This window comes from Anguilla rostrata, chromosome 17, assembly GCF_018555375.3.
Source record: "Anguilla rostrata isolate EN2019 chromosome 17, ASM1855537v3, whole genome shotgun sequence".
Classification (NCBI taxonomy): domain Eukaryota; kingdom Metazoa; phylum Chordata; class Actinopteri; order Anguilliformes; family Anguillidae; genus Anguilla; species Anguilla rostrata.
The window spans coordinates 14,972,472-14,990,586 of NC_057949.1; the positions used below are offsets into that span (position 1 = coordinate 14,972,472).

At 46.4% G+C, this 18,115-nt stretch overlaps 1 protein-coding gene across 1 annotated transcript in view; it reads left to right on the plus strand.

The window, feature by feature from the left end:
* The first annotated feature begins 707 nt into the window (after positions 1–707).
* Positions 708–18,115, plus strand: part of mybpc2a (myosin binding protein Ca) — a 30,291-nt gene continuing 12,883 nt past the window's right edge. Inside the window, exons 1-15 of the mRNA XM_064315459.1 lie at positions 708–812; positions 1,007–1,155; positions 1,590–1,707; positions 2,665–2,713; positions 4,500–4,556; positions 7,039–7,205; positions 7,989–8,121; positions 9,031–9,155; positions 9,774–9,879; positions 10,233–10,393; positions 14,417–14,582; positions 14,671–14,777; positions 15,795–15,824; positions 15,984–16,123; positions 16,632–16,791. Coding sequence (XP_064171529.1) covers positions 1,048–1,155; positions 1,590–1,707; positions 2,665–2,713; positions 4,500–4,556; positions 7,039–7,205; positions 7,989–8,121; positions 9,031–9,155; positions 9,774–9,879; positions 10,233–10,393; positions 14,417–14,582; positions 14,671–14,777; positions 15,795–15,824; positions 15,984–16,123; positions 16,632–16,791 — 1,627 coding nt within the window. The 5' untranslated portion in view covers positions 708–812; positions 1,007–1,047. The remainder of the gene's footprint in view (positions 813–1,006; positions 1,156–1,589; positions 1,708–2,664; positions 2,714–4,499; positions 4,557–7,038; positions 7,206–7,988; positions 8,122–9,030; positions 9,156–9,773; positions 9,880–10,232; positions 10,394–14,416; positions 14,583–14,670; positions 14,778–15,794; positions 15,825–15,983; positions 16,124–16,631; positions 16,792–18,115) is intronic.

Consider the following 18,115-nt stretch of genomic DNA (forward strand, 5'->3'; position numbering starts at 1 on the left):
AATTGTAATTGCATTTCTATGTACAACATAATGTAATTAAAACGGAACTAGTGTGATACATGGTTTAAAACCAAAAATGAATATGTGGTCTGACCCACCCTACCTAAACTATAAGATGCAAAATGTTCTTTCAGAGAATAATGATGTCAGCTTTACTTTCTCTGTAATTGAGTTTGCATTTTTGCTCTTGTGTTCGGTTTGGGTCAAATTGAGCCATTTTAAACTTTTAGTAAAAGAGGAAAGACACTTTTGAGAGATGTGTTTCATAACCAGTGACTTCACCCATCTAAATTTATTTTTTACGTTTCTGTTTGTTGTGCATCTTCTGCATTTGCTTCCTGGGTATATTTGACCCAGGCTAACAGTTGCTAATCAGTAAACAGAACACAGTGGTTAAGTCAGTCTGGAAAAGAGCATCTGCTAAATAACAATAAAGAAACTTCCATTAATCTGCAGATACTTTCCACTGCATCACAGGGTGGTTTGCACCCTGTGTTTCTAGTTTATTTATACAGCTTAACTAATAATTAATGCATTTATAATGCCAATATTCATCCTCAGAATCTCAGAGGTGATAATAATAATCATCATCATCATCATCATCATAATAATAATAATATTTTTGGTTGAAGACATAATGACAAATTAAGATCTGTTATGTGTTATCAGTCACATTTCTCGACTGTTAGGAGAGAGGACTAGATCGGGGAGAGTGCGTGTTGTCATGTGATCCCCCTGAATCGCAGGTGAAGTGAAGACGGAGCTCAGTGGCCTGTTCGTGGAGAAGCCGGACAGCACCACCGCCACGAAAGGTGAGTCTCCGGCGCCGCCATACCGCCATCCTCGTCTAGCGGCTTGGTTTTTTTTTTAACCTCCAGTCGCCCCTCTTTCGTAAACAACTGCCGTAAACTGTACCGCGCGCGCCCTCCACGGCTAACGGAGGGCCGGTCTGTCCGGTCGCCTGTTGCCGGCTGTACGCTAACGGTTGTGCGTCCGTCGCGGTTAGGGAAGGACATCACGTTCGTCGCCAAGGTGGACGCCTCCAACATGCTGAGGAAGCCGACCATGAAATGGCTGAAGGGGAAGTGGCTGGACCTGGGCAGCAAGGCGGGGAAGCACCTGCAGTTCAAGGAGACCTACGACCGGAACACCAAGGTGAGGGCTGAATCATCAGCTCCCGCATAGTTTACGAACGAACGAATGTGTGAACGAACGAATCGTTTGCGTTTTATGTGGCGCTTTTTCCGAACGCTCAAAGTGTTTTACGGCGATGAAGGGGAACTCACCTCACCCGCCGCCGATGTGTAAGGAGTTTTTTCTCTAGTTTTCCTGGCTGTTGAGCACCTCTCCAGTCCTCTTTTATTTAGCTGGCTTGAAGCACAATGGGCATCTAATTCAGCTGTGGTGTTTGTGAGCAAGTTTCCTGTTTGTGTGTGCTGGGTGGGGGGTGGGGTTACACACAGCCACTGTTTTTGGAGATGTGCTAGTATATCTGCCTCTATGTTTAGTGTAAGTAATTGCACTTTGCGCCAGTGTTGGTCAGTGGTGCATTCTGGGTAAAGGCCCACTTCCTTCCCCTGTTCCTGTAGGTGTACACTTACGAGATGAGGATTATGAAGGTCGTGGAGACGGATGCTGGGGGCTACAGATGTGAGGTCACTGCGAAAGACAAGTGCGACAGCTGCACCTTCGAAGTGACTGTGGAAGGTGCGTGGGGATCGTTTTATCGTCATTTCATCTTTATTTTATCATCCATACACAGAATGAAAATGGCCGACCTCACCAAATGTTACGTCCGTCTTTCCATAAACAGGAGACACTATTTTGAGTAGGCCGATATCTCATACGTGCCACAAAATAACTGTGTTTCCCACAAATTCCACACAGAGCCGAGGGACGTCACGAAATTGCATGGACGGCCACTTTAAAATATTTCCTTTAAATATGAAAGATTGTCTTTGAAACTTTAATATAGATAATTTGATATAGATAAGTTGTCCAGCGTCAGAATGCCAGTCAAGTTGGGTCAGATTTTTTGCAGAACCATTGTGTGATGGTCAGTCCAGTGAGCTTGCAGAAGAGACTGCAGGTTTTATTCCCAGGTGGGGCACTGCTGTTTTACGGCAAAGTACTTAATGGGGACAGTTCACTTTCTGGGGGTTTTAAATTCTATTTCAGTTTTAATGCATGTTTTCGATTGGCCTGGAACTTTTTTCTTTGCAATGAAGGAAATCTTACATATTTAAAGAATATTTAATATTTAATGAGCTATACATTGGCTGCTATAAGGGCAATAGCACATTCATTATTTACTTCAGAAAACACACTTTAGGTAACTCCAGCACAGTAATCTTAAGCCTCAAGAGGCTATATGTATGTGCATATTACACAATTAGCATTTTAGAAATTGTTATTTCCAGTAATAGCTGTCGGATTTCATGTTATTTCCGGTTGTAGCTGCTCAAGGAAAGAAGTACTTGAAGGATTTATAAAGAGATGCTGTGAATAAACACTATAAGAATAATCTGTTAATGTGTGTAGCTATCCTGTAATATTCAGAAAAAAAAGTGGTTGACTGAGCCAATCAGTGAACCCGATTCAGAATATTGGCGTGTCAGAGTGTCAGTTTGCTCGTTTAACGTTTGACTTGCTTCTGTTCGTCAGTTGCTGAAGACACGGGGAGCGGGAACATTCTGGAAGCGTTCAAAAGATCGTGAGTATCAGCGAGAACGTGCATGTCGCTTTTTTTTACGTGCAAGGCCGTCTGTGTCTTCTTATGCATACCTCAGCAAGCCAGCCTGGTCCCTCGATAGTTCACACTCGACTCCCGATGCTAAAATCTTCTTGCTGTTGTCTGCGGAAAAGGGTGAGTGCTTGTTGGGCTGATCGTAGCATGCATGCGTATGCACAATGTTACCAGTATGGAAGTCTTATTGTGTGTGTGTGTGTGTGTGTGTGTGTGCAAGCGTTTGATTCGGTATTACAGGTGTACTGTACACACAGGGTACAGTCAGTGTGATACACACTCTACTGTACACACAGGGTACAGTCAGTATGATACACTATGCTGTACACACAGGGTACAGTCAGTATGCACACATTACTGTACACACAGGGTACAGTCAGTGTGATACACACTCTACTGTACACACAGGGTACAGTCAGTATGATACACTATGCTGTACACACAGGGTACAGTCAGTATGATACACACACTCTACTGTACACACAGGGTACAGTCAGTATGCACACTATACTGTACACACAGGCTACAGTCAGTATGATACACACACTCTACTGTACACACAGGGTACAGTCAATATGATACACACACTATACTGTACACACAGGGTACAGTCAGTATGATACACTCTACTGTACACACAGGGTACAGTCAGTATGATACACTCTACTGTACACACAGGGTACAGTCAGTATGATACGCTCTACTGTACACACAGGCTACAGTCAGTATGGTATGGTACAGTACTTTAGTATTCATCACTCTTCTCAAACTCTTTTTCATTGTCAGAGGCAAAGCGGGAGAAAGTGGGTAAGAGCTTATTAGGTTTAATGTGTTAATATGTCTGCTGCATTAACAGACTTGCATGCAACTGCATTTGTGTTTATGTGCTAAAAGCTAATCTTAATGGTGTCATTAAAATTATTTGAATATATACATTAAAATGTTCAATGCCACACATTTGTTTCGTGTGACAAATGGAATATATTAAGCATTGAAAAATCTTTGAATAAAATGCAGTTTCTTTCAAATGATGATATATCTTGTGAACTATATCATTTTGAATTCAATATCGAAAATTGAATTAGAATTTGTCAGTTCTGTATTCAACTAAGAACTGACCCAATTTTTGGTGTGTGAATATATGAGTGTGTGTGAGTATGTGTGTGTGTGTGCATGCTTGTGTGTGCGTGTGTGCGCGTGTGTGTGTGCGCGTGTATGTGTGTGTGTGCGTGTGTGTGATGTGTCTGTGTATGTGTGTGTGCACGCGTGTGTGTGTGTGAGTGTATGTGTGCGCGTGTGTGTGTGAGTGTGTGTATAGGTGTGCGTGTGCGTGTATGGTGTGTGCGTGTATGTGTGTATGCGCGTGTGTGTGTGTATGGTGTGCGTGTGTGTGTGTGTGTGTGTGCGGTGTGTGTATGCGCGTGTGCGGTGTGTGTGTGTGTATAGGTGCGCGTGTGCATGTGCGTGTATGGTGTGCGTGTGTGTGTGTGTATGCGCGTGTGCAGTGTGTGTGTGTGCGGTGTGTATGCGCGTGTGCGGTGTGTGTGTGTGTGTGTGGTGTGTGCGTGTGTGGTGTGGTGTGTGTGTGTGTGTGTGTGCGGTGTGTGTGTGTGCGGTGTGTATGCGCGGTGTGCGGTGTGTGTGTGTGTGTGTGTGGTGTGTATGCGCGTGTGCGGTGTGTGTGTGTGTGTGTGTGGTGTGTATGCGCGTGTGCGGTGTGTAATGTATTAACTCCCTCTGGTTCCTCTGGTAGGGGAGACGCAAGTGAGGATGCAGGTGACCTGGACTTCAGCGCTTTACTGAAGAAAAGGTGAGAGTTCCACATCACCCCTCCCCTTCTGCCCACAGTGCCACCCATCCCCTCTCTGTCTCTGAGAACGCACCAGATCCTCCTCTGCTCTGGTCTGTGCAGATCCTTCGCTCATATTGCTGTATCGATTGGCTCTCAGACGCCTCATCAAATGTCACCGGTGCCACTCACTCAGAATAGGAAACAGCAGAACCCGGGGGTGCTTTCTCAAATCGGCACTCCCCCTTCCTGCCACCACCCCCTCCTCCTACTGTAGGGGGGTGTGCTAATGAACGCGCGCTCTCTAGCTGTACTGTAGGGGGGTGTGCTAATGAACGCGCGCTCTCTAACTGTACTGTAGGGGGGTGTGCTAATGAACGCGCGCTCTCTAACTGTACTGTAGGGGGGTGTGCTAATGAACGCGCGCTCTCTAGCTGTACTGTAGGGGGGTGTGCTAATGAACGCGCGCTCTCTAGCTGTACTGTAGGGGGGTGTGCTAATGAACGCGCGCTCTCTAGCTGTACTGTAGGGGGGTGTGCTAATGAACGCGCGCTCTCTACTGTACTGTAGGGGGTGTGCTAATGAACGCGCGCTCTCTAGCTGTACTGTAGGGGGGTGTGCTAATGAACGCGCGCTCTCTAGCTGTACTGTAGGGGGTGTGCTAATGAACGCGCGCTCTCTAGCTGTACTGTAGGGGGTGTGCTAATGAACGCGCGCTCTCTAGCTGTACTGTAGGGGGGTGTGCTAATGAACGCGCGCTCTCTAGCTGTACTGTAGGGGGGTGTGCTAATGAACGCGCGCTCTCTAGCTGTACTGTAGGGGGGTGTGCTAATGAACGCGCTCTCTACTGTACTGTAGGGGGTGTGCTAATGAACGCGCGCTCTCTAGCTGTACTGTAGGGGGTGTGCTAATGAAGCACGCTCTCTAGCTGTACTGTAGGGGGCGTGCTAATGAACGCGCGCTCTCTAGCTGTACTGTAGGGGGGTGTGCTAATGAACGCGCGCTCTCTAGCTGTACTGTAGGGGGGTGTGCTAATGAACGCACGCTCTCTAGCTGTACTGTAGGGGGGTGTGCTAATGAACGCGCGCTCTCTAGCTGTACTGTAGGGGGGTGTGCTAATGAACACACGCTCTCTAGCTGTACTGTAGGGGGGTGTGCTAATGAACACACGCTCTCTAGCTGTACTGTAGGGGGGTGTGCTAATGAACGCGCGCTCTCTAGCTGTACTGTAGGGGGGTGTGCTAATGAACGCGCGTGGTCGCTGTGGGATGACCAAAATCGGCTGTCTGTTTGACATGTCGCTTGTTTGCTTTTGTCTCTCCCTCTCCCTCCTCTCCGCCCCCCCCCCTTTCCCCCCTTGAGGCTTGGTAACCAAGTGACAAAGCAAGTTCATCCTTTTCGTTCTGCGCTATTGGCTTTTGATGGCTATGGATTCCTGAAAGATTTGACTTTCTTGCTCACATGTGTTGCCAAAGCTTTACAAAAAGGCATTACATTAAAAATAAAATACAACACAATATGCCCAGAAATAATTGACATAACCAAACAATAATAATTACAATAATCACAATAAGGAGGATAATCATTCAGTTAAAACGAAATAAAAACCTGTTAATTTCCTACCCTTTACGCCCACCTCCCAAACACTGAAACCAGCCTAATAGCCTGGCTCAAAACTTCATCTTTGTGACCATGTTTCTGAAAATAATAATAAACGTGGGAAAAGTGAAGAGTTTTTTTTTTTTTTAGTTGTGTAGCAGTTGATCTCTAAGGTTCACATGGCCTTTGACTGTTTCAATTACGACTGCCTACATGAAGGCCTGCCCCCCCATCACCACCCTCCCCCGGTTTGGAAAAAGAAATGCATGCTGGGGAGGAGGAAAAACGCGGCAGGCAGACAATATCACACCGCGCTAGCGCTGAATAACTTGGCAGGGTAAATGCAGCACAGCGCCATGAAAAAATAACCACATCGGAGCTGCTCTTCGATGCAGGGAAATTAAGGGGGGAGATCCCGTCAGAACAGCAAATAAGCTGCTGAACTCCAAGAATTTACATGGTGTAGGGTAGCAGGAGCTACAGAGGTCAAATACGGGACTGGCTTTATAAACTGCACAAGTCACGTCCAACGGGTGACTTTGTCCGTGAACAGTGATGTTGATTTTTTCACGTTCTGACAAAGGAAATCTGTCTTCAAAATGCATTAATGTACTCACGGTTCAGCCTTATATTTTTAAAAGGGTGTTGCTGTCAGAATCTTTTCTTGTTTTTTGTTTCGGGTTTTCATTTTTGTTCCTGCAAAAATGCCTTTTGCTTTTGGTTTTCCTTTTCATTTTTAAGCCCTGACAGTTGTTAATAAACACAATTATGACACCCTTACATATTAATTAACATGTAATTAACATGCAATTTATATGTAATTTATGTGTAATTTACGTGTAATTAACGTGTAATTAACATGTAATTAACGTGTAATTAACGTGTAATTATTGATCTGTTCCAGGGAGGTGAAGGTGGAGGAGCCGAAGGAGGAAGTGGACGTGTGGGAGATCCTGAAGAAAGCCAAGCCCTGCGACTACGAGAAGATCGCCTTCCAGTACGGCATCACGGACCTGAGGGGCATGCTCAAGCGGCTGAAAAAGATGAGGGTGGAGCCCAAAAAGTGTGACGGTGAGGCGCGGGCCTCGGCATGGGAGTGGGTGTTAGGGCGGGCACGGGTGCGGATGTGAGCGTCGGCCTGGGCGTAGGCATAGCTCTGGAAGAGACATAGATAAGTAGATCAGAGAGTTAGGGGTGTGGACCTGGGTGCAGATGGATATGAAGGTGTGAATGTGTGGGTGTGGCGGGGGTGTAACCATAGCATATGTGAATGAATAGGAGGGTGTAGGTGTAAGTGTAGGTGGTGTAGAGAATACGTGGGGTTTGCAGGGTCAGGGCGTCATGTATTTGCTCAGGTTCAGCTGAGTGCAGCTCTATAGCTTCCATCCTCACAAGTGCCCTCCCCAAAGAAACCATTTTTCATTCACAAGTGTGAATTTTTCAACTTAAATCCCTTTTTTGTCCCAGCTCTTTCTCCGTACTGTTTTTGCAGAACTGAACAGATTACTGTGAAGGCACGCATACTTTCTTCCCTTTAACCAACTTCATCAGGTGTCACTCAGTAAACACAAGTATATACATAAAGAAAGGTAGTATGGGTAATGAAGTTTTAAATGAGGAGAGAGTGAGTATTTCAAGACCCTAATACAGTAATATCCATTGTGAAATGTGATTGGTTGCATGAATGATAGGCAGGTAAGAGAGGGGAAATTAACAGCAGGTGACTCACTTGACCTAATTACTTCAGTTGGAATTTTGTACTGAAAGCAGAAGCCAGGGCGTGTGGTGTGCCAGGTCCACGGTGTGAGGAGTCCTGAGTCAGTATGTGCAGCTGTGATGCTCTGCTGATTTCAGCCTTCCTGAAGAAGCTGGAGTCGGCCTACACTGTGGACAAGGGCAGGAGGATCCAGATGTGCGTGGAGGTGGCCGACATCAACGCTCCGATAAAATGGCTGAAAAACGGACAGGAGATCAAACCCTCCGCCAAGTAAGGCTGGGACCGGGAGCGGTGCTCTGCGTGAGAGGCTTAGAATGTGTGTGTGTGTGTGTGTGTGTGTGTCTGTGTACTGTACGTATGTGTGTGTGTGTGTGTGTACGTGTGTGTGTGTGTTTAGGGCTGTAAGAATGAGCACAGTCCTAATGGGAACTGCAGTAAGAGGAGAGGTTGTACCGGAGAGTGTTGGTGTGAGGCAGTGGTGTTCAGTGGGGTTTGTACAGGAGAGTGTTGGTGTGTGAGGCAGTGGTGTTCAGTGGGGTTTGTACAGGAGAGTGTTGGTGTGTGAGGCAGTGGTGTTCAGGGGAGTTCGTTCAGGAGAGTGTTGGTGTGTGAGACGGTGGTGTTCAGTGCTGTAACTCAGGGCCAGCCGAGCAGAGCTGCTTGGGCAGCCAAGTGTAGCGCTCACACTGGGGGTCCATCCGCAGCAAAGGATCACGTGACTAAGGTCAAAGGGCTGGAACAGCGGAGCTGTGGGAGAGCACTTCCAGCCACACACAGCAGGTCAGAGCAGGGCTGCTGAGGGACTGGGCTCTGGCCCATAAACATGACACTGCCCTTATTTATTTCCTTCTCCTGGACCACTTCCCTAGCTGATATTTCTCATCTTATCTGTTTACCCAGCCTTGTATTTTCAAGTGGCCACCTGAGGCTTGTTAGCTTACCGACAAGCATTCCGGTCCCTTTTTTTGGGCCTGAATGCTTGGCCAAAAAAAGCCACTTCTGTCAGGGGGACTACAGTTCCCAGTCGGCGAGTAGTAGGTCACATTTCCCATACGTAGCCCCCGACCCCTGCAAGCCCCCAACACCACCCCCCCCCCTTCCCCGACTGGCTATATGCTAATCTGCACCTCCATCCCTCTCCAGAATCTCACCAAACGTGATCTCGCTCTGTCCCGTCAGGTACCTGTTTGAGGCTCAGGGGAACAAGAGGACCCTGACGATCAACAGGTGCACCCTGGCGGACGATGCGGCCTACGAGTGCGTGATCGGCGAGGACAAGAGCTTCACGGAGGTCTTCGTCAAGGGTACGGCCCTCCTTCTGTTTCGGAACGCTTCCCTCCGCCTTCTTTTTTTTTTTAGCGGTCGCGGCGACGGTATCAGTCGCAACGCCGTCACCCACAGCACGCTTAGCGACTGACACTCAGAGGGAGCCTCTAGGCAGCTCGTCCTGTTAAGGCGCTGTTTTAGCGCATTCGATTGGCTCAGTACTCCGGTCTGGTTCCCCCAATCGGCTGTCCCGTTGCCCACAGTTGGGAGGGTCGCATTCGGCCGGGACTGTAGTGTCTCGTCGCGCGTGAGTGACCCCTGCTGGTCGACCGGGCCCCCGCAAGTCAGCACATGTAACGTCTTCCTCCACCTCATGCCTGTGTGAGCGTCGCTCGCAAATTACGGCATGATGACGAGCGGCAGTTGATGTCACATGTGCCTGTCTCCTCACGGTCATGGAGGTTGCGGCAGCGAGCACTGATAAAGCACGATTTCCAAAAACAGGAGAAAAAGTTTGGCAAAAAAATGATCGTCCCTCTCAAATTTTGATTATCCCACCAAGGCTCCATTTGATTTAAAATTGTGTTGATGAAGCATAATAAGTGAGTTCCCAAACCTCTGTCTCTGATGCTTCCACCCCCCCCACCCCTCCCCAGAGCCCCCCGTCACCGTTACCAAGCTCCTGGACGACATGCACGTGGTGGTCGGAGACAGGGTGGAGTTTGAGGTGGAGGTGTCCGAGGAGGGCGCCAACGTCATATGGTAAGCTCGACAGCCTCTGAGTATTCCCGCCATCCGCCCGGCCGCGAGAACGCCCCTGACGCCTGGCGAGTTTCCACAGACAACGCATCTTGTTACGTCAGTCTTCGGACGTCACAAATCCCTCATTTCTCCCCTTTCTCTCGCTCCCTCTCTCTCTCTCTCTCTCTCTGTCTCGCTCTCGCTCTGTCTCGCTTTCTCTTGCTCTCTCTCTCTCTCTCGCTCTCTGTCTCTCTCTCTCTCGCTCTCTGTCTCTCTCTCTCCCTCTCTCTCTCTCTCTGTCTCCCTCTCGGTCTCTCTGTCTGTCTCTCTCTTTCTCTCGCTCTCTGTCTCGTTCTCTCCCTCCCGTTGCTCAGGATGAAGGACGGCGTCGAGCTGACGAGAGACGGGAAGTACCGCTTCAAGAAGGACGGCAAGAAGCACTGGCTGATCATCCAAGAGGCGGAAAAGGAGGACATCGGAATGTACTACGTATACACCAATGGGGGACAGTCCAAGGCTGAACTGGAAGTGGAAGGTACCATTTAATATTCTACCCTTTAACAACCAAAAGCTTTAATAATGTTCTATCTAGCCACATTTTTCTACATGTGCAGCTAAAAGTGCACAAGAGGTTAAAGGGATGGTTCACTTTTTGGACGCTGTCAAAACATCGCTATTTTTCCAAAGCCTTCCTGGGGTTTGGGTATTCAAGGCCAAGAGAGCCGCTCTACCACATGGAATCCGCCAGCAGCGAGGCGTCTGGATAGACTGCAGATTCTCACCTGCTCTGTCCACACATTAATGCGGCCACTGGTCTGCTGTTGAAAGGTTACTGCAGGTCATTGTGTGGAACAGTAGCAGTGGGAATAGAAGGCTTCGGGGGTTATGGGAGGCCACACACAGAGACTCGGAAATCACAGAGGGAAATACGAGGGAGTTACAAACTCCTGCATATATCTAAATATCCTTTAGCCCACTCAAAACCTGTCTGGGCCAATTCAGGACATACTCTAAATCTGAAATGGTTTTTTTTTTTTTTAAACCCAGAAGGTGAATAATCCTTTTAAAAGAACACGAATGGCAATGTAAGAAAAACAGCGTGAGGTGAAACGAAGCAAGGACAGGGCCGCACAATACTTCAGACAAATTAAAAGCGTGAAAACATGGCAGAATGGCTTTGAATTAGCGAAAACGGTGAAAAGGGTGTAGCAGTCAATTAGGAACGAGTTTTTAAAAGCGAGGCTCAGGCCTGGGAACAATTTTCCTGAAGAGATCAGAGGAGCTTACAACTTTTACAGAGAAAATCTCATTTTCGCAGTAAAGGTCTATTACTGCTCGGGCTTATCTGAAGATCTAAGCAGGCTCTTAGTTGTGCGTGGAGTGTAAAACTCTGTGATGTTATCGCACATTTCTATATGAATGTCTGTTAATATGCTCCTCATGCTTCATACAGATTATTAACACCTCCCTGTATAGCTCTGACTTCAACTCTGACCGGGCACATCACTTTGTTATGAGTTCTTCTCTCTCTCTCTCTCTCTCTCTCTCCTTCCCTCCCTTCCTCTCTCCCTTTCTCTCTCTCTCTCAAATTCAAATTCAAATTCAAATTGCTTAATTGGCAGGAAATACATATGTACATATTGCCAAAGCATCATAAATCAATTCAAAATACATATTTACAGTGGAATACTAATAACAATGAACATTCTATAAAAATAAAAAAACAGAACAAGAACAATATTGTTCAATCGGCACAAGCATTTAAAGAAAATAATAATAATAAAAAATAAATGAATAAATAAATAAATAAATAAATAAATAAATAAATAAATAAATAAATAAATAAATAAATATAATTATGTAGGATGGTCACTCAAGCTGAGACATTACATTACATTTATTTGGCAGACGCTTTTATCCAAAGCGACGTACAAAAAGTGCATTTCATGGTCATACACAACTGCTAAACACAGGTTCAATAAGATACAATACTTATTTTGTACAGCTATTTCTAGCCAAGAACACAGTTTAGTTCACACAGTGAACACTATTCTGACCTAACCTCTGCCAAGCCAACTAGGCAGAAGAATGAGCTACAGTATTAGGACAAATACAAATTACCAAAAGTGTTGGGATGGGGCAACATATAACAAGTGTCATAAAAGGGGGGGGGGTGGATTTAGAGTGAAATATACAGCGTGGTGGTAGTTAGTCTAGGTATAGTCTGAAGAGATGAGTCTTCAGGCCACGGCGGAAGATGGGTAGTGAGGGGGAGGTTCGGAGAGAGAGACGGGGAGTTCGTTCCACCACTGGGGAGCTAGGGTGGAGAAGCTCTGTGATCCCTTTGGTTGGATGGGAGGGGTTACAAGGTGCCCTGCTGCCGCAGAGCGGAGTGGTCAAGCAGGCACATAGGATCGAATCATGTCCTGCAAGTAGATGGGGGCTGTTCTATTGACTGCAGTGTAGGCAAGGGTCAGGGCTTTGGACCGGATCCTGGCAGTGACCGGTAGCCAGTGGAGTGATCGCAGCAGAGGAGTGACGTCGGGCAGCGGCATTCTGAATCATCTGTAGTGGCTGTATGGCACAAGCTTGCAGGCTTGCAAGGAGAGAGTTGCAGTAATCAAGGCGATAGGTCACCATAGCCTGGACGAGCAGCTGGGTGGAGTGCGTCGTCAGGTATGGTCAAATCGTTCTGATGTTGTACAGAAGGAATCTGCACAACTGTGATGTTGCCTTGATGTGCTCCTTGAGGTCCAGTTGGTCAGCCAGGACCACCCCCAAGCTTTTGGCAGAGTGAGAGGCAGTCACTGTGGTGCCATCAACCGTGATTGAGAGCTCACGTAGTAAGGAGGTCTTGCATGGGAAGAGACATATTGAGCCGCAATTGGGGCTGTTGGTCCTTGTCCTAAAAGGACTGCACATTTTTCATTCTTTGATAAAGAATGGAAGTTTTTTATAATTTCTGAAAATTTGTGGTAATATATTTTTCTTATATTTGTATATTTTGTACAGTTTAGGAGGAAGTGCATCTCTGTCTCAACCTCTCCTGTCTTACAGTGACCACATATTCGTTTTTCTTTTGGTAACCATGAATTTTTGTGTCTGCCTTTTTCAATTTCAAGGGTATGGTCACTGAGTCTGTATTTGGTCAGGATCCGTCTCTGCTTTGTATCTCTGACAGAGAAGAGATACTCTGCTGGAGTATAGTCTTTTTTCAGGGTTCGATAGCAATTTAGTCGACTTTGTGTTTTGATTTCTTTATCCCAATGTTCCAAATACAAATTTTTTGTTTGTTGCATAATTTGGGTTATTCTGATTTACGGCTGGTAAGCAGTGCTGGTCTGAGCGTGATGCAGGTTAGTTTGGGTTACAGAATTAGTAGGCTTCAGTACCAGCTGACTGAGGGGACTCTTTTCTGGGGTCAGTTCTTGGGATTTTAGCGCTTTAGATTGTAGCGTGTCATTGGGACTTGATTTGAGATGTATCCAGAATTTTAGAGCTCTTTTTTGTATATTTATTACCAATGGGAATCGGCCTAATTCTGCCCTACATGCGTTGTTAGATGTTTTCTTTGTATTTGGAAGATATTTCTGCAGAATTCAGTATGTAGGGTTTCAACTGGTCCCATGCAGTGTAGTCTTGCTGACTGAGTGGACCCCAGACCTCTCTCTCTCTCTCTCTCTGTCAAATTCAAATTCAAATTCAAAATGCTTTATTGGCATGAAATACATTTGTAGATATTGCCAAAGCGTACACACAGAAACAGGAATAGGAATACAAACAACATGAAATACAAACAACATTGTGGTAATGACAACAATGCAAATGACAGTGTGGTAACTCATTCTCCTCATTCTGTCTCTCTCTCACTTTTTCTCTAACTCTCCCTTTCCGTCTCTGTCTCTCCCTCTCTCTCTTTCTCAATTCAATTCGCTTTATTTCTCTCTCTCTCTCTCTCTCTCTCCTTCCCTATCTCCCTCTCTCTCTCCCCCTTTCTCTCTCTCTCTCTTTCTCCCTTTCTCTATTGCAAATTTGAGTTTAAAAGTGCATTATTTCCTCCGAAATTTTACATATATAACCAAATCATATGGAAATATGGGGAGAAAAACAAACATGATATTCAATAAGATACGTATATACATGCATATGTATCATTATTGTCCTCATTTTCCTTTCAGATTTCATAACTCTCTCTGTCATATGCTCTCTCTGTCTCTGTTTCTCTGCCTCTGGCTCTCTGTCCCTCTCTCTGTATATAAATTGATGAATAGCATCAGGGAGTTAATGATGTAAATTGAATTGCTAAACTAGTTTTTAATCATCATAAAATTATATAAAATACAACTGTCACAGAATAATGGCCAGGCGATCTGTCCAGGGTGCATTCCTGCCTTTTCCCAATGCATGCTGGGATAGGCTCCAGCGCATTTCAGGTCAAAATTTGTTGCAAAAGAGCATCCGTGCTCTGCGAACCTACCCTGGGTAAATAAAGTTTAAATTTTAAAAAATGAAAAAATGAAGAAAAAAAAAATCTCACTGCTTCTTCCCCCCCCCCCAGACAAACAGCTGGAGGTGCTCCAGAGCATCGCTGACCTCACCGTGAAGGCGGAGGAGCAGGCCATGTTCAAGTGCGAGGTCTCGGACGATAAGGTGACAGGGAAGTGGTACAAGGACGGGGTGGAGGTCAAGCCCAGCGAACGCTTCAAGATGACCCACGTCGGGAGGTGAGACAGCCGGGAGGAGGAGCCACGAGGAGCCCCTTACACTCCTCCGGGAGGAAGGGCTCTCTCAGACCTTACCCTCTCTCCTCAGGTTTCACAAGCTGACGATCGACAACGTGAAGCCGCAGGACGCCGGCGACTACACCTTCGTCCCGGACGGATACGCGCTGTCCCTGTCCGCCAAGCTCAACTTCCTGGGTGAGACGGAGAAGCGCGCGCCGTCCAGAACTCTCTCAAAGCCGTGAGATACCGACGGCCAAATCCGGGCACGGTATTCCCAGACAATATTATCTGAGTGGCAAAAAGGAGGAAGATGAGCTACTGAGTTCATCAGGGAGTTAATAAACCGTAAGCACTGCACTCCGTGGTGTGGGTCATACCAAATTCACTGGGGTCATTACAGTGCTGAGGGTTTCAAACATTTTTTTTTTAAGGAAACGCTATGTCACGTCAATATACTGGAGACATGTTTTGAGTGTCTCTGTTACTCCAACTCACCCACCGAATACCTTGAGCTCTATCTTGTCCCACAAGGTGTGGATATACAGTAATGCCAAACGCTGTTGTAACTAAGTAAGTCTTACATTAACCTGGCAGTACTAGACAGCTGTTAGGATGCAATAAGGGACAGACCTGCTGACTGTAGTTGCCACACCCGGGTTCAGTCTCGCATTAATACCACGTGCAGGAAGATTGTATTATCGCCCATCACCACGTGCAACCAGCTAGCTAACAGGTTATCGCCAACCACATAGCAGTGGTTAGTCAGTGCACAAATTGAAGGGTGCTCCAACTAGATTTCATTATGATAAGATTACCAAGCTAATGTTAGGTCATTTAGTTGTTTAGCGAGATAAAGTTACGTACTTAGCAACCTGGCTTGTCTTAGCCTCTTCAAATCAACATCAGAGCTGTGACCTTAACTGATCAAATTTGAATTTGATGTGCTTTCTGTTCCTCTGGTAATTCTAGCAAATGTGACTGTCAACAGACTCGTCACTGTTTTAACTGATATCTTAAAATAGCAGAATTCATTGAACATCTTTTACTGTGCTTTGTAATGATGGGTTATTTTCAGTGCTTGGCTCAGACTCGCTGAATAAATAAGTTGGTTTTGGGGGGGGGGGGGGGGTTGTAAAGTGAAGTGGCCATTGCCTTTTTTACATCATCACTGGTTTGTACTAACCTCTCTGTCTTTTTCTCTCCCTCTTTCAGAAATTAAGATTGACTACGTGCCTCGCCAAGGTAAGTTTGTTCACTGTGTCCTGTACCCTCGAGAAATTATCGTTTTCATACGGTAAATTGCATCATTATATGTGCCCCAATCGGTCACCCCCTTGACTCTTGATCTCTCTGTTCTCCGGTCGTAAACTCCCCCCGCCACCCTCTCCCTACTCGCCTCAGAACCCCCCAAGATCTACCTGGACACCAGTGGTGTGGGCTCCCATAACACCATTACGGTCGTCGCCGGCAACAAGCTCCGCCTGGATGTGGAGATCACCGGAGAGCCCGCCCCCACTGTCTGCTGGATGAAGGGAGACACTGTGAGATAGCTCCGCCTTTCCCAGACTTGGCTACCGTCCAAGGCCCAGTCGTGTCTTTCCCAAAAATATGACATCGATATTTTGGGGAAATGCAATTATTTCTTGTTAGAAATGTTTTTTTCTCTGATCAGTTGTATTAGTATGAAAGAATACAATTTTTAAACATTTTTGAATATACAATGTAGCATGTTAACTCTATTTTATGTAGCTTTTCTTGTTCATTTTTATCAAGCATGCCAATCACTTTGAAGGGCACTGTATAGCAGTGTCCTGTAAATTGCTCTGCATAAGAGCATCTGCTTCGTTTATTTAAACCTCAGTTTTTTTACCACAGCTTTTGACAACTCTATGTATGGTTAAAAAAAAACTTCCTGATATCAGTGCAAGATTTATCTTCCACTGATTTTCACTCCGATTCTACTGACAGAGCCTGGGCATGAGGTAACCGAGTCTAGAAAGCGCGAGAAATTTGTCGAGGGGGCACGTCGAACTTCCGTCTCCCCCTTAGGTGGTGTCGGAGGCGGAGGGGCGGGTCCGCGTGGAGACCAGGAAGACGCTGAGCAGCTTCGTGATTGAGGGCGCGGAGCGGTCCGACGAAGGGCAGTACAGCATCACCGTCACCAACCCGGCCGGAGAGGACAAGGCTCGGCTGACCATCAGGATCGTGGGTGCGTACCGGGGGTTTGGGGTCTCCGTCCTGAGGTCTCGAGACCTCCCGAAAAATGCGTCAGCCTGACCCGGGGGCTGGACGTCGGTCTCGCCCCCGTGTCTCAGACCGGGTCAGGGTTATGATTTCGGGGCAAGATGAGTATGCCCCTATTGCCCCTCTCTCCCCATTCCTATAAAATTAAGTGTGTTGTTACCAATGCGGGCCTTGCTCACATTTGGTGTTCTCAAGAGACTGAAATAAGAACCCTGACATTGTGGTTAGCCTTGTCGTCTGCTTCCGTGACTGATCTGTGCCATAACATTGCCTTTTCAGAAGATTCACCACCTCCGTCTCAGTCATCTCAGTACATGGTAATGCTGGTCTTGGACATATCTGGGTCTGGGTCTTGGGGGGCCGGTCTTGACCCCCTCCAATTCATTTGACTGGCAGGCTGCTGCAGCTGTCCTGTCTTTTCCCCTCACACCCTTTCCCAAATTAGTTCTCAACCAGCTTGCTCCCCCCCTCTCCTCCGCCCCCTCCGCCCCTCTCCAATCTTGGCCAGAGAATTAAGCTGTGGATTCTGTCTAGATTTATCCTTTTTCCTTTATATTGACTTGCTATTAAATGCAAGTCTTCTCTTCCCATTGCGAACGCAGTTTGGCGAATTCAGCAATCACCGACAAATCCTCAAACAAATGGATTCAGTGCTCTGTCTGCCTGTTGATTACTTGCAGTAGAGCAGACATTTGTCCTTGCTTCACCCAGTGTTGCTACAGGTCTGTTTAATGTGCCTTTAAAGCTTTAGGGAAGTTAGCGAATCAGAATGTATGACTCTGAATCAGAGCATCCGATATGCCGGTGCCCAATCTGGCAACCTCAGGGCACCCTGCCTGCCTCTGCCTCTGCTTTCACTCTGACACTGTTTCCTGTTTCCCGTGTCGATCCCGCCCTCACCACAAACATGGAGAAAATGACACAATGGAATCATGAGTTTGCACATGGCAAGCTGTATTCGTTGTAGTCAGTTGAGGTACTTACTGAACAGTTGTAGTCCCTTGAAGAACTTCCAGGAAATGTTTGGGGACTGAGAAACCTCAATGTATTCATATTTATGTGAATACTCAATGAGCATGTGGAAGAGGTGTCAAGAAGCAGTTTTCAAGAACAATTATCTTGCTAGAGTTAGCCTCAAAGGCTAGTTGGTTAACCAGTGTATTTATAAATCATGTCATTCTCTGAGACAGGGTGAACACATTCATTACGTCTCCTGAACTAACCCTGCCATGCCATAGCTTCATACATATGCATGTGTAGAATGTCATAAAAATGTCATAAAATTTTTT